The following is a 14626-nucleotide window of genomic DNA, read 5'->3' as shown; positions in this document are numbered from 1 at the left end:
GCAGAACCGACGCTCCGGTCTGCGTGGATGAAGGTCTGAGCAGAACCGATGGTTTGTCTTCACGCTGGTGATGTCAGATAATCAAATGTTTGTCATGCAATTATTATTATTTTAATCAGCTCCTCGCATCGAGGCTGCTCAGGAGGAGACGCCTGCTGACGAGTCGAACGCAGATGGAGGTTGCCTGTCCCCCACCTGCGCCCCCACCTCCTGCAGCCGGGGGGCCGCCTCGGAGAGCCAGCAGGACCTGGGAGTCCTCTGCCAGAACAGCACTCCCATGTGAGCATGAAGACGGGCGGCAGCTTCATTCGCGTCACTTTGTGTTCATTTAGAAATGCTAACCCACAGGAAACGTTTGTTCATAGTTTTTCCTCCACGCGCTGTAAAATAACACGACGTGCATCAACGACCCGAGACTAAAACGTCTCTTCAGCATAAGCAAAAGTGAAATAACTGTAAATCTGAGAAGCCCGGGCTGTTTGTTACAGCCTTCAAAACGTTTACGCCCATCACACGTGGAGAGTAAAACACGTTGGTTACATTTTATTTATAAATTTAAAAAGTTCTGTGTATTTAACCACGCATGGAATCTAAAGATCTTAACGTTTCCTGATGCAAAGAAATCAAACAAGTTTAATTTGACAGACAAAAGAAAATACAAATATAGGTTTTTAATCGTTTTATTATTTGGTGTAGATTTGGTTGAAGTGAAACTGAAATTATTTTTTTTTTAAGTACAAATATCTATATATATATTTTTTAAATTAATTAATTTATTTTCATTTATCCTTTATTTATCCAGGTAGTCTCATTGAGCCACGAGAACTCATTTTCAAGAGAGACCTGTTCAGGAGCAGATGGGGGTTAATTAAGGGCCTTGCTCAGGGGGTGTCGGCAGGTGTGGGTGTTTAACGTTTCTACCCACATTTTTGATGTTGACGGTACCGGGAGTTGAACCTGCAACTTTCCTATCACAAGCCCATCTTCTTTAACCTCTGCTCCAAATAAATTCTAGTCACTTAGGAATTAAATTTAAAGTTGTAGCAGTTTTCAACGCAAAAAAAAAAATCTTCTGTAACCTGAAAACTATCACATTACTATAAAAGTAATATGGTTAGATTAATAATTTGGGCGATTAAAACGGGAATAAAGCCGATGTTTGGGCTGTAATATTTATTTTTTATCATGGATTTTATTTGATTTTATCCTAATTATTATTTCAAATGTTTGAAAATATGTTTAAAAACTGCTTTTGAAAACAACAAAGAAACTTCACTTGAATAAATTTCACATTTTCTAAATCCTTTTTGAGTTTTATTGACATATTTCCCAGTTTGTTTCAAAAATTGCATTTTAACATCAGCGCTGAAGAGTAAAATTGTAGAGAAACTCAAAACCAAATAAACTAAAGTACTAATGTGAAATACTTTAGTAAATGTATTTTATATCACCATTAGGGATTCATGGTTTAAATATAGTTTCTCCAGCAACAGCGCCCTCTGCTGGTCACTTTTATATAACCTAAAAATCCTCTGGGTTCATGTTAAACAGTAACATTTGTCTAAATTTAACTTTAGATAAAGTTTTAATAAATAATAGAGAAAACTTTAATGTTTTCCAGCACGTTTTTTTAAACTTTATTCTCAGAACATTTCATTCTGTTTTTGTTCCTCGTGTGTTCGTTTGCAGCCTCAGCTCAGCTGTGGCAGAGCACAGGCGAGCGGTTCGCCCGTCCCGTCGGACTCAGGGCTCCAGAAACCCCCTGAGGGCTCTGGCAGCCAGAGAGGACATCATGCAGGACTACATGGGGGACGGGGTCAGCACAGCTGCCGAGGAGAGGAGCCAAGAAGAGAGAAGTCAGTCCAGCACGTTTCCTTGCTGTCGTTCAGCCGCCTCACCCCGTGTTCTTCTTCGCAGAGTGTAATAACTCCTCTTCACCGGATTCACATCCTGTCCCATCGAAAGACGCCGTGTCTTCTTCAGATGCGGACACAGCGGAGTCCTACCCCCCCTTCCGCGCCCTGATGCTGATTCACGTCAAAGGTCAGGAACGATTAAACGCCCGGGTTCTGACGCGTCGGCGTGCGTTTTAACGTCGGTGTTGGGCGTCGACAGGTAGGCGGCGCGTCCAGGTTCGTCTGGTCGAGCCCTCGGCGCGGTCGTTGAGCAGCGGAGACTGCTTCCTGCTGGTCACCGCGGAGCGCTGCGTCCTGTGGAGCGGAGAGTTCGCCAACGAGCAGGAGACGGCCAAGGTACCGCCGAGGGCTCGGGCTTTTTATTCCTAATCACGAAATCTCAGATAAAACTACAGGATTTGTAGTTTGCTTCTTGGTGGAATTACAAACTTTTATTTCATTTATTTTCGTTCAGGCCTTTGAAGTGGCGTCGACCATCCAGACCCAGAAAGATCTCGGCTGTTTGGCCCCCGGAGTCGTTCACCTGCAGGAGGGGCCGAGCTCTGACAGCGGTGCAGCGGAGGACTTCTGGAGCCTTCTGGGAGGGAGGAAACCGTACCGAGGTCAGAGGTCACAATGAGGGTTCACCAGCACACGAGGGCGGCTCGTAACGTTTCGTCGGCAGCGTAAACGTTGTAGAAGCTGAAACCGAAAGGATCACACAGCAGCTTAAAGTAGCGTTGAAAGTGGCAGAATAGTAGCTAAAATTAGCATTAGAAGACAAACGGCATGTGCGCTGAAGCAGATTTCAAAGAGAACAATGTTTTTTTTTTTAAATTGTAAAGTTAAAAAGTCCTAGCAGCCGAACGTTTTGATAAATGAACAGCTAAAACGGCACAAAATGAGCAGAAGTGAACGTTGAATCAACGTTCGCACGAAGAAAACTAAAGTTCGTAGCCAGCTTCAGCTGTTTCGATTGTTTCGTTCGCCCCGCAGGAGCTGGAGCTGCGGAGGAGGACGAGCTGTTTGAACTGGGAGTGGTGGAGTCCAACTGCGTGTACCGGCTGGTGGAGAACCGACTGGTACCGCACGAACAGGCCTGGGCCTCCACCCCCAGCACCGCCCTGCTGGGCTCCACCGAGGTCAGAGTCCCACTTCAGCTCCGGATCGGTTCTGGCGATGCTTCCGCGCCCTCGCCGTCACCGTGTTTGTGCTTCCAGGTGCTGGTGTTCGATTTCGGCAGCGAGGTGTACCTGTGGCACGGACGGGACGTTTGCCCCGAGAGGAGGAGCGTCGCGCTGCGGCTGACGCAGCAGCTGTGGGTCGGCGCATACGACTACAGCAACTGTGGAGTCAACCCGCTCAACCCCACCCAGAGTAACCCCGGCGTTCAGCTGTGCGTCCAGCCTGCAGGCAGCGAAAACAGCTTCCACATACCTCAGTTTATTCTCACCACACCGTACGACCCTCTACATACAAGCAGCAACTTTAAACACTGAACTAGCTAAAACGTGAAACATTTATTTTATGACTCGCCCTCCACCTTTAAAAGTAAGATTACAGTTTGGTCAAACCTTTAACACGATGTTCAGTCTGTTAGCGTTAGCTTGTACCACACGTTAGCGCAGTAGCTGTAACAACGGCTCATTATTTCCATCTTTGTGTTTTCTAAGGTCAGTTGTCTGCGGTGGCCATTTTGAACGTGGTCGACTCGTGAATTTTAATCAGCTGTTCACGTCAGTCCAAAGATTACTTTCTGAGAGTTTCGTTAAAATCTTGGCAACAGCTGAGAGCATTTTAGGAAAAACTGACCTATCGGACAGAAAAAGTAAAACGTTTTTTACGAACACTTGGTTTCATTTAAGGTTGCACAGATTTATCAACAGATCTAAAAGATTATTCATGTTTTATATAAATAGATAATTCACGTCATTATTTTTTGTTTTATTCCTGGTTTAATCAACTTTACTGATTAGTTGAAAACAGGATTTTGTGTTTTGGGAGCCCTCAAGTTGTTATGACGAGAAATGTTCCTCGGGGGGGAAATCCACCAGCAACTGTTTAGAAATACTATTAATATTTTATTATATTAATGTTTTATATCCTGAAATAAATCAAATTTGAATGATGTTTTTAAAAGTTAGCTCCCTAGGAGCTTTTCGTTTTACAAAAAACGTACATAAACATTTTAAATTTTAATTATTTCATGGCAATTTTCAAAACGAGAAAAAAAAAAAAAAACTCCTTAATACTTCCAGACCAATTTTTCATACGTAAAAACAAATAATAAATTTAGTCCATAGTTTTGCAAAGACCCTGTTGTAAAGGGGAAAAGTTACTTCTGTCACCTCCAGTGTTGTAACAGGCGCAACACGTTTCACCTGTTAGTTCAGACATAACTAATCGAGACACGATCGGTAAATAAACACTCAAAAACATAAACTTTGTAACGGTACCGCTCTCTAAAGTCTATAAACAATTGTAGTCAGAAAAGTAACATTAAAGAAAATGCATTTAAATCGTATTATTCTACTGCATCATTCTGTGACCTTTGAACTGCAAGACCAGAAAAATCGATCACAGATCGTTAGATCAGCAATCACAGTGCATCTTACTCCCATGAATTTTACTTCAACTGAGGAATGGATTATGTTTTTTATTTATTTATTTACATTTCCCACATATTCCCATGAATCAAAGACAATTTTATCCAAATAATACAAAACAATATTATTTTTCTTAATGTTTTTTTCTGTCCTTTTTTAACTGAAACAGTTTTATAACCACTACACCTGCACCCCCTACCTGCGTGATCCAGTAGACCTGACCAGCCAGGTGTGGATCTACTATTTTGTTCTTACTCGTGCACAAGTTAGTTTTTACTCTTTACGTCCAAACTAAATCAGTTTTGTCAGATAAAATGAGAGACCGGGCTCAGACCTGCAGCCACATCCATCCATCAAAAGTAGCTCATAGTGAGCTAATAAAAAATAAAAAGTGGAGGGAAAGTTAACTGAATGAAATGCGTATTTAATAAATACACAACTAAAAAACTGCTTTTATAAAATTACTTTATTGCATTTTCCCCAAAGGAACATTAAAAATGATTTAGTTTAAAGAGCATTTCAAATTCTGACAATTTAAAACAGATTTTTTTTTCAGGACTTTTCAGGCAGTTTAAAAAAAATGCAAACAAAATCAAACGTGTGGCTGAATCGTTGTTTTCTGAGTGGGTTTTGCGTTTCAGGCGTACGTCATGTTAACCGTCAGGCTGATTGATTGTCTGTCCTCAGGAGGGGCGAGGGCCGCCCCAGCTGGGCTCTGCTCGGTGTCGTCTCGCAGTCCAACGAGACTGTTCTGTTCAGGGAGAAGTTCCAGGACTGGACGTGCAGAAATGGAGCCCTTGAAGAACAGGATGAGATGCAGGTTGATCTCTCCGTCATCCGCTCTCTGCAGCTAAAACCGTCGTCGGCTTGAACCAAAAATGACAAATCGAATTTCCTGTCGCTCCTTTCAGTCGACGCCTTCACGTCCACTTCAGCCTGAGTCTCCATCGTCAGACCTCCTGAGTCCCTGCGACGCTAAAGCGTTGGCGTCGGGCCAGTCGGAGACAAAAAGTCCAGTTGGTACGGTGCTGGCAGGCGTCAACGTCCAGAGAGGTCGAGGTGTCCTCACGTTGGAGGAAGGACAACAGATGGAGCTGAGAACGGTCGCTGTGGACACGTGGCACGTCCAGGAGTTCGACGACTGCGAAGTCCTCGTGGAGAGCTGCAGCCAGCTTCACGAAGGAGACTCCTACGTGATCCGCTGGACCTACAGCTTCGACGCTGTTGGTCGGTAAACGCAGAGAACGAAAGAGAACCTTTCTCAGGTCTTTTTTTTTTTTTTAATCTAATTTGGACAAAAACCTCCCGAGTCACTTTTAAAAAAATCTGTTCCAGAAAACGGAAAGCTCCCAGATGAGTGCGACGGCGTTTCTGGATCGAAGGAGAACTCGGTCTTCTTTTTGTGGCAAGGCCGGCGCTCGAGCGTCAGCGGACGGGACACCGCAGCGTTCCTCTCCATCGGGTCGAACAACCATGAAGACTCTCAGGTGCACGATCACAACACAAAGGAACTGAACCTTTGCTGGACGCAGCTGGACTGGGGGAGCGTTTTGTGACGATAAGTTGGTTAATGGGCAAAAGTTCTTTAAGAAGTGTAGGTATGAAGAAGAAGTAAAAACGGGCAGAGGTTCACCAGTCTACAAAATATCTCTTAAACTAGTGGAACAATCCCAGAATAATGTTCCTTAACAGAAAACTAGGAAGACTTTGAATATCCTTCATGATGTTTTCAAAAGATTTCAAGACTTTGGAGGAATCTGAACTCAAAAGACGAGAAAGAAAATGAATTCAGATGTTCGAGACATTCGAGCCCTGCATTAAAACAGGTCTGGTTCTGTTCTGGGCTCAGGAACACTTCCACAGATCATTGTCTGTAAACACAGTTCACTGTGCCATCCGTAAATCTGCTTAAAGCTCTATCAGGCAAACACAGTCCAGAAACATGGCCGTCTTCTCTGGACCAGCGTTTAAAACGAGTCAGATCCAGATTTCAGATTGTTTTTGAAAACCATAAATACTTCCAAACTAAAGAGGAACGAGATCATCCGGCCTGTTATCAGGGCGCGGTTCAAAGGCCTGCCTCTCTGACGTTATGGGGGTGCATGGGCAGTTTATACCTGGACAGGCAGCGTCAATACAGAAAATATTTTAGAACATCAAATACTTGAATCGAACAAAGACGAGGCAGGACTGGTGTAAGTCTTTATTTTTTAATCAATGACACATTTGATATAGTTTTGTGTTTAATCTGGAATAAATTGTGGGATTATGAGCTTTGCAAATCGTTGCTTTTTTAATTTATTTTTTTACATTTCACACGACATCACGACTTTTTGGAGTTGTTGCAGAAGCCGGTGGTTCGTTGCTGCAGGACTTACAGTAAATTGTTGTTGTAGGTGGTCGTCCCTCAGGGAGAAGAACCCCCCTGTTTCCTGCAGCTGTTCCAGGGCGGCCTGGTCGTGCACAAGGGGAAGCGAGAGCACGCTTCCACCAGCGCAGGTGCTGAAACGAGTTTTATGGAAGCTTCCAGCGTTTCTTGTTCCAGCTGATTTTACTTCCCGTCTAATTTGTTTCGTTTCTCACGTCAGGCTGGAGACTGTTTTGCGTGCGAGGCGAGCTGCCGGAGGAGGGTCTGCTGCTGGAGGTGGACTGCTGCTGTGCAGGTTTGCGGTCCAGGGGCTCTGTAGTCCTGCTGAACAGCCAGCAGGGGGTGCTGTTCCTCTGGACTGGCTGCAAAGCTCACAGCAGCACCAGAGAAGTCAGCAAGCTGGCGGTGCAGCGCCTGACTCAGATGTAAGTCTGAAACGCTTTTTGTTGTTCTCAGGATGAAGTGCAGCGTGTGTTTGCAGCTTTTTGTTCGTGCTGTGTGTGCGTTAGGTGCCCACCAGAGCTGGGTCTCAGTAAAACCAGTCCTGTGAAGACTCACGCAGTGGATGAAGGTTCAGAGCCTGCAGAGTTCTGGGCAGCGTTGGGGCAGATGGACAGGAAGGCCTACGACTGCATGCTGCAAGGTACGACCTCACCCACTGTTTGCTTTTGTCCCTCATTTGTGCTCAAAATACATTTTATACATGTTTGTGATCTACAACAGATCCAGGGAAGTATAACTTCACTCCTCGCCTTTTCCACCTGAGTGCCTCCTCGGGTAAATTTCAGGCCAAAGAGCTCCGGAGTCCGACCCGACTGCCGGGACTCGTGATGGCGATGCCCTTCATCCAGGAGGCTCTGTACTCCGAACCACAGCCAGGTAATAAAAAAAGCATAAAACAAGCAAAATAAACATGTTTTGTTTTTGTTTTTTTTGTCAAAACTTTAGGGTCATAAAATTATTTTTTAAAGCCAAACAATGAAAACGTTTCTAATTCACTAAAACCAAAACAATAAAAATAGTGATTTAAAACACACAAATGTTTGTTTTACCATGTGGAGACTTTGCATTTAAATCATAAACACTTCAGATGGTGGGAAATGTCTCGGCTAAATTGTTGCCTTTTGAAAAATGTGCACACTTTTTCATCATGCAGCTCTTTTTAAAATGACCAAGTCAAAGTGATCTAAGATCCCGTTTACACGAGAACAACCTCTGGAAACGTTAGTGTTTTTTCAATATTTAACAAAAAATGAGCAGGTTTACACAAAACGTTTCCATGTCAGTCGGGTTGCCAGATAAGAAATTATGAACTATAGTACTGTGGTTTTAAAATGATAGTATTTGACATATGTGCTGAGTAAAGATATTCTAAGATGAGGTGTGTGTTGTGTTTGTTGAACACGTGCACAGAAAAGGAGGGGGTAAATAAGACATTTTAAATTTACCTGGCAACCCTGACGCTGGGCTCAGCCGCATTCATCGTGCATGCAGCGTCTGCATGACGGTTGCGTCCAAACTGGTGAACCCACCAACGTCTCTTTGGACCCTGGATTTTATTAGTTACGCTGCTCTCTGCCGTTTGTTATAACTGTTGTTGACTGCAGCCGCCTGTTGTGTCATGTGCGACTTGACACTTACGGAGCATTTCGCACCTCCGTGCTGGGGTTCCCCCATAAATCTCCACTCTGAGATCTGGATTCTATGACGGACCTTTAGGAACCTTTAGAAACCTTCAGTTTCGGAGAGAACGAGGGCTGGTGTCGTGTAAACGGGGCCTCAGACTGGCTGCTCTGTCTGTCTCTCAGCTGCCACATCAAATCTTACGTCCATATTTGTGTGATTCACAGAGTTACGATCATTTTTGTCTCCAACGATGTCGAGAAGTTGTGGCAGCCATCTTGAGACGGTGCTTTAGACACTACTTTCTGTGGCGCTGCACTAAAATCTGCCCAGTGGTTCATGAGACGAACTCTGGAAGACCCGTGCACACACACACTAAAACATTGTTCGACTGTGAGATGAGTCGTCTAATTTTCATCTCCAGCCTTGTTCCTGCTCGACAACCGATTAGAGGTGTACCTGTGGCAGCGAGGTCGACCGGAGCAAGCCGAGAGCTCGGCCTCGGCCCGGAGCCTCTGGCTTAACGAGAGGAGGTGCGCCATGCAGACGGCGCTGCAGTACTGCAAAGGTCAGGAGGATCCGAGTTTTTTTTTTTTACTGGAAACTTACCGTTTTAAATAAACTGCAGCCGAGTTTAAAAATGTGCCATTTTCTGTCCAACAGAAATCAACCCGAGAAGGCCCCCGCAGGCCTACCTCATCCTGGAGGGGTCAGAACCTCTGACCTTCACTAATGTTTTCCCCCGCTGGGAGAGGAGCCTCGCGCCTCCCACACAGGTCCAAACACACAATTAGTTCTTCCAGACAGACTGCAGGTTAGACACCTTGTAGCGTACGAGTCCTGCTGCACAAAAGAGCTGAGGAAAAAACAAAAGCGGTTTGAAATGAACAATTTGCAGCTGCAGGCGAAAACCGAACGGAATAACTAGAAACAAATCAGCGGCGACCAGACCATTAAAATCCTGTTAAATGTGAGCAAGACTTCAATAAAAGTGTTTTACATTAAATAAAGTGCAACTAAAACAGACAAAAACAATCAAAAAGTTTAAAAAAAACAACAACAAATGAGAAGAAGACAAATCAAGCTGTTTATAAAAAGTGTAAAAATTAGACCTGAAATTGTCCAACTCCACTTCTCTGTGGTCGGGTCGTTTCTTATTTTATGGTGCGGCCGTGAAAAGTTTGTTTCAGTCGAGATTATGCTCGGATAGTTTCCCCCAGCTGTATTTAACATCCTTGTTCAGGGCCGACCTTCACAATTTTAAATTTCAGGTTAATCTCTTAATTTTTGTTAGTTCCCGACTGTGGAACATTTCCAGTTTTCCTCTTCACAAACATGGCTTCCTTCACTCCTCTTCTCTGTCAAGGATGTGTTGAGGATGTGAGCTGCTACTAGGGCCCTCGGCGGAGCAGATGGTTGGGAATTAAGGGCCTTGCTCAAGGGCACAGAGTGGGGCAAGTGAGGGTGGAGGCAGGTGTAGGTGCTGCACCTATCCCACCCACATTTTGATGTTGTCGTTACCGGGAGTTGAACCAGCAATCTTCCGATCACAGGCCCACCTTCTCTAACCTCTGCGCCACCTCTCCCTCCAATAAAAACGTGTAAACTCCCTAAATAATCCAAGTCTCCTGTAACTGCTGTAAAACTGGAACGCTGCCAACAAAAGTTGTGCAGGCGACACAAACAAGAACATTTTGTGAATTAATCCCAGGGACTTATTTAATGACTGGTTGTTGTGGTTTCACTGGAAAAGGGCGCTCCGGGGCAAGTGAATCTGATCCTGGTGCAAGACGCCCTGGCCCGGCTCATGAAGACCCAGTACCCTCTAGAAGAGCTGCTGCGGAGCCCCTTACCTGAAGGAGTGGACCCCCGGCACCTGGAGGTCTACCTGTCCGACCAGGACTTCCAGGTGAGCTGGAGGAGCAGCAGTGACGTGTTTCCACCAACAGGCTGCAGTGTTCACCAGAACACAGTTTGACTAACTGGGATTATTGTTTTCTGGTTTCAGACCGTTTTAGAAGTGAAGAGGGCCGAGTACACCTCCCTCCCGAGCTGGAAACAGACGGATCAGAAGAAAAGCAAAGGGTTGTCATGTTAAGACGTGGAAGCTGAACGGTTCAAAAACTGGGACTTCTGCTTTTACCGTGGAAGGAAGGTGACGCAGGGATGTTGCACAAAAGACTGCTCACGCACGACGCGAGAAAAAGGAGAGGAAACAAAATCACTTTATTTATGTCAAAGTAGTGCGTGAGCTTTTCTCTGGATTTCACTGTAGCCTTCGGTCGTTCGGTTCCTATGAGAACATTGTACAACATCGGTAATAAACTGTTTAGTAACGAGGGAAACTAGTTTTTTTTTTTTAATGGCCACGTTGAGAGAAAACAGGCACAAAAAACTCCTGTTTACTGAAAGATCGGCTGTTTTTGCTCAGCTAAAGTAAAAATCTGTGTTTATGAAGCACTCACTCTGTCATCCAGTTTTCTTCTGCACGTTTTCAGCATCTTCTCGTTCCACAGGTTTTGTGCTATCTCAACAAATCATAAATCAAAACGTTCGGCTCTTTCAGGACAATCCTGCTATGACTTTTGGTATTGATGCAATTTTAGCTTTTTGAAATATTTAGCCTTTTCTGTCACTTTTTTTCCTCATAGAAAATGAATTGAGCTCATTTTCCATCCTTTAGATCTCTTTACAACCTTTTACTGCTCCTTTCACATTTTGTTCTGGTTCAGCTTCTTTCAGCTTCATCCTGCAAATTTAAAACATTTTCAGCTAAATTCAGCTGTTTTGTGCACCTTTCAGATTTTTTCTGCCAACTACATTTTTGTGCTTCTTCTAACTTATTTCTGCCAATTTAGCTTGTTATGCTCCTTTCAGCTGATTTCTGCAAGTTTCAGCTTTTTCAGCTACTATTTAGCTGTTTTATGCTAGTTTTAATATTTTCAGCTAATTCCACATTTTTTGCATTCATTTAAACTTTTATCAGCAAAAACGTGTTCGCTCCACTTTTAGTAATTTAAGCTTCTTTCTGCTTTTTAAGCTACTTTTCAGATGTATTTTGCTAATTTCAGATAATTTCCACCTGTTTTGTCATCTCTGCTTCTTTCAGCAAACGTGTTTGGCTTTTTTTTCTGTTTATTTAAGCTTGTTCTACCCTTTCAGCTAACTTTTTAACCAATTTCAGCCGTTTTCAGATAAATATAATTTTTTTTGTGGTAATTTTTGCTACGCTCAGCCTAATTAACTTCATTCTGCTAATTTAAATTGAGCTATTTCAGCTATTTCTGTTACTGATTAGCTATTTTGTGCTAAATTTAGCTTTTTCAGCTAAATCCATTTTTTTTAGCTCATTTCAGCTTGTTCCATTTCATTCTGGTAGTTTCAGCTTCTTTCTGCCTTTTCAGCTACGTTTTTCTAATTTCAGCCCTTTTTAAGCCCATTTCTGCTTATTTAAACCTAATTTAAGCAAATACGTGTTCTTACTGCTTTATTCTGTTAACTTGGGCTTGTTCTTCCATTTCAGCATTTTTTAAAGCTTATTTCAGCTGTTTTTCAGCAATAAGCATTCACTGCATTTTCTCAGGAAATTAAATTTCTCTAGTTCTTTATGGTCGTCACTGACCTGTGTTTGTATTCTGCACACTCGTGTCGCTTCGAGGCGTGTGTGTGGCGGAGGCCACTGTTGGGCTTTATTGGGGCTCCGTGGGGATTCACCGTTAGCCACGCATGAAGGAGCAGGTAGACATGCTCCAGTAACGTCCCTCTGGCCCAAAGCAACGCGCTAAAACTCTGCTTCATCTCAATCAACACGCTGCTCCAAACGTCCAACGCAGACAAAACCATCAAAGGTTAACCACTCAATTGTTTAACGCCGGTGCTATTAGGTTAATATGTTCACGTCTTTTGTTGTAGCATAAAAAAAAAAACAATCACAGAAAATGTTGTTGTTGTCTTTGTTTTTAAACTTACAGGACAATAGAGGACAGTGGCATGAGTTTAAAAAAAACAAAAACACGTTGAACTTTTCCTATTAGCTGTGCTAGCAAGCTAATATTTAGCAACACTGCTAATTGACACTACGTAGTACAAGTGATAAATTTAAGCAGATTAGCATAGCAAAAAAAAATTAAATTCACACAAAATAATAAACGTGAAATAAAAACTGACGTTTTATAAAATACTTTGAGGCTAAAACGGCTGAAAGAACTGGTTTCTACCAGCACCAGAGTTTCTGAGGGATGGTTTTTAATCCTTCGTTACGTCCAGACCAGATGTCACGGTGACCCTCGTGTCCTGAACAAGTCAAGCCTGTCGTGACAAAGGTCTGCGGTGTCGAGCCCCTTCAGCTCCTCTGGCTAATGGACGTTATTCTCCTGTGGATTAGCAGATTAAGGCTTCATGTGACTCTGCAGGGCTGAGTCTGGATTTAAGGCCCACCGCTGGATGAAGGCACTTCAGGTGTTTTCTGTAATGCTGCACAGGTATAAAGGAAGGACAGTAGTAATTATTCTGGATTTCATGTCTTTTCAACGTAATCTGCCGAGAACAGATTGATTTTTTTTTTATTTGTGCTGCCGCGGTGGTTCCAGTGGTTTAGATGGACTGCTCTCTTTGCGCATCGAATCCGAGAAGGTTTCGTTCCGGTTCTGAAGCCATCGCTGCCTCGCGTAAAACCACCATGTGATCCTCGGCGGCGTGGAGCGACTGGTCGATCCAGTCCATGCTGCCCGACATGTGGCAGGCGTTGCGGGTGACCAGCACCAGGTGGCTGACTGAGAGGAGTAGAGCCGTAGCTCTGAGGAGTAAAAAACAAGCAAACTGAAAATAATCGTTTCGTTTGATCAAAGCACAATATTTTAAAGGTTGAACTGAAGTTCTAGAAGACCAAATGGGATTTTAAATCCAATAAGCGCCCGTTTATTTGTTGGGATTTGAGCGTTTCTGTTCTGGCACCAACAAACGCAGAACTTTAGATGAACAGGGTCATGTGACCATTCGTCTCCAGACACCAATTAACGGCGCTCAAGCGCTTCAGATGTGATTACCTGGCGTCCAGGAGGATTGGATCCAGAGGGGGGTACATGGACCTGACCACGTCGTCCACCCTGTGAGAAAGACAGGATGTCGATCGGTCTGTTCGAGCTGCGATGGTGAAACTGAGGAGTTGTGAAGAAGTTCTTACCTTGGGCTGATGCGCTTGGCCACCGTGATGATGTCACTCAAGCTGGCCGGTGCCTTGACCTTTGCCTCCGAGCCCATTGTCATGGCTACCAGCTTTTCAGTCAAAGTGTGGCAAATCTGTAAGTGAAATGGCCGTGTCATTTCTAAACTGTTTGTTCCTCATTACAGCCCTGCAGTGATTGATAAAATACACGTTTCCCCACAAGCTAAATAGTTACCTTTAGGATCGAGATGCAGTGAGACACCAAGCCACTGTTGAAGATGAAAGCAAAGTTAAAATTGACAAGAAAACGGCAGAAACCATCAGATTTAGGAGTTGGACGTACGAAGCGTCCTCTATCCAGTCCTCGTTCTCCAGGATGGCCTCGATGTGAGGGTTGGTGATGACCACGTCGTCCAGCTCCAGCTCCGACGGCTCGCTCTGCGTCTCCATGGCTCCGATCAGATCCACCGTGGGTCTGCGCAACAACAGACGAAGAAAAAGTGGCCGAAGACCAATTCTTTTAGCGGTGGAGTGGTTAGAGGCTACTTTTCAGAAATGTTAAAGAAGAATTTGTGTGAATGTTGAGCGCTGAAGGAGTTTGATGAACTTTGAAGAAGCTTAAACAGATTTGTTAAAGCCAAAAGAAGCAAAGCACTAGCTGAAAGCTGAATGAATCATAATGCTAAGAGAAGCAAAAGGCTAGCAGAATTGGCACAGACCTGGCTGAAAGAAAATTTTTAATTCTTAGCTTTTTGCCACTCAGAGCAGCATGATGCTGTTTAAAAGAAGAAAAAAGTTATATAAAAGTAGCAAAATGCTAGCTAAAAGTGGCAAAACATTTGCTAAAGGTAAGAAAAAATAAGCTAAAATAGCATAATGCTGGCTAAAAGTGGCAAAACATTTGCTAAAGGTAAGAAAAGATAAGCTAAAATAACATAATGCTGGCTAAAAGTAGCAAAACATTTGCTAA

At 43.7% G+C, this 14626-nt stretch overlaps 2 protein-coding genes across 2 annotated transcripts in view; one reads left to right on the top strand and one right to left on the bottom strand.

The window, feature by feature from the left end:
• The first annotated feature begins 48 nt into the window (after positions 1 to 48).
• On the top strand, positions 49 to 10837 carry LOC119421232 (supervillin). Its single transcript, XM_037688609.1, has 19 exons — positions 49 to 67; positions 120 to 279; positions 1690 to 1856; positions 1918 to 2043; positions 2116 to 2252; positions 2371 to 2518; positions 2892 to 3037; positions 3116 to 3291; positions 5189 to 5321; positions 5413 to 5728; positions 5837 to 5988; positions 6898 to 7000; positions 7090 to 7294; positions 7379 to 7512; positions 7593 to 7748; positions 8917 to 9060; positions 9156 to 9268; positions 10246 to 10401; positions 10501 to 10837. The coding sequence occupies exons 1-19, from the start codon at positions 49 to 51 to the stop codon at positions 10588 to 10590; spliced, it is 2781 nt and encodes a 926-aa protein (XP_037544537.1). The 3' UTR covers positions 10591 to 10837.
• Positions 10838 to 12906: 2069 nt separating this feature from the next.
• tmem98 (transmembrane protein 98) overlaps positions 12907 to 14626 on the bottom strand; it is a 3623-nt gene continuing 1903 nt past the window's right edge. Inside the window, exons 4-8 of the mRNA XM_037688735.1 lie at positions 14000 to 14131; positions 13892 to 13925; positions 13675 to 13790; positions 13538 to 13597; positions 12907 to 13287 (exon numbers count right to left, since the gene is read on the bottom strand). Of these exons, the coding sequence (XP_037544663.1) occupies positions 13086 to 13287; positions 13538 to 13597; positions 13675 to 13790; positions 13892 to 13925; positions 14000 to 14131 (544 nt within the window). The 3' untranslated portion in view covers positions 12907 to 13085. The remainder of the gene's footprint in view (positions 13288 to 13537; positions 13598 to 13674; positions 13791 to 13891; positions 13926 to 13999; positions 14132 to 14626) is intronic.

This window comes from Nematolebias whitei, chromosome 15 (assembly GCF_014905685.2).
Source record: "Nematolebias whitei isolate Nwh7 chromosome 15, NemWhi1, whole genome shotgun sequence".
Lineage (NCBI taxonomy): Eukaryota > Metazoa > Chordata > Actinopteri > Cyprinodontiformes > Rivulidae > Nematolebias > Nematolebias whitei.
The sequence above is the reverse complement of the archived record's forward strand: the minus strand, read 5'-3'. Positions and strand labels throughout refer to the sequence as shown.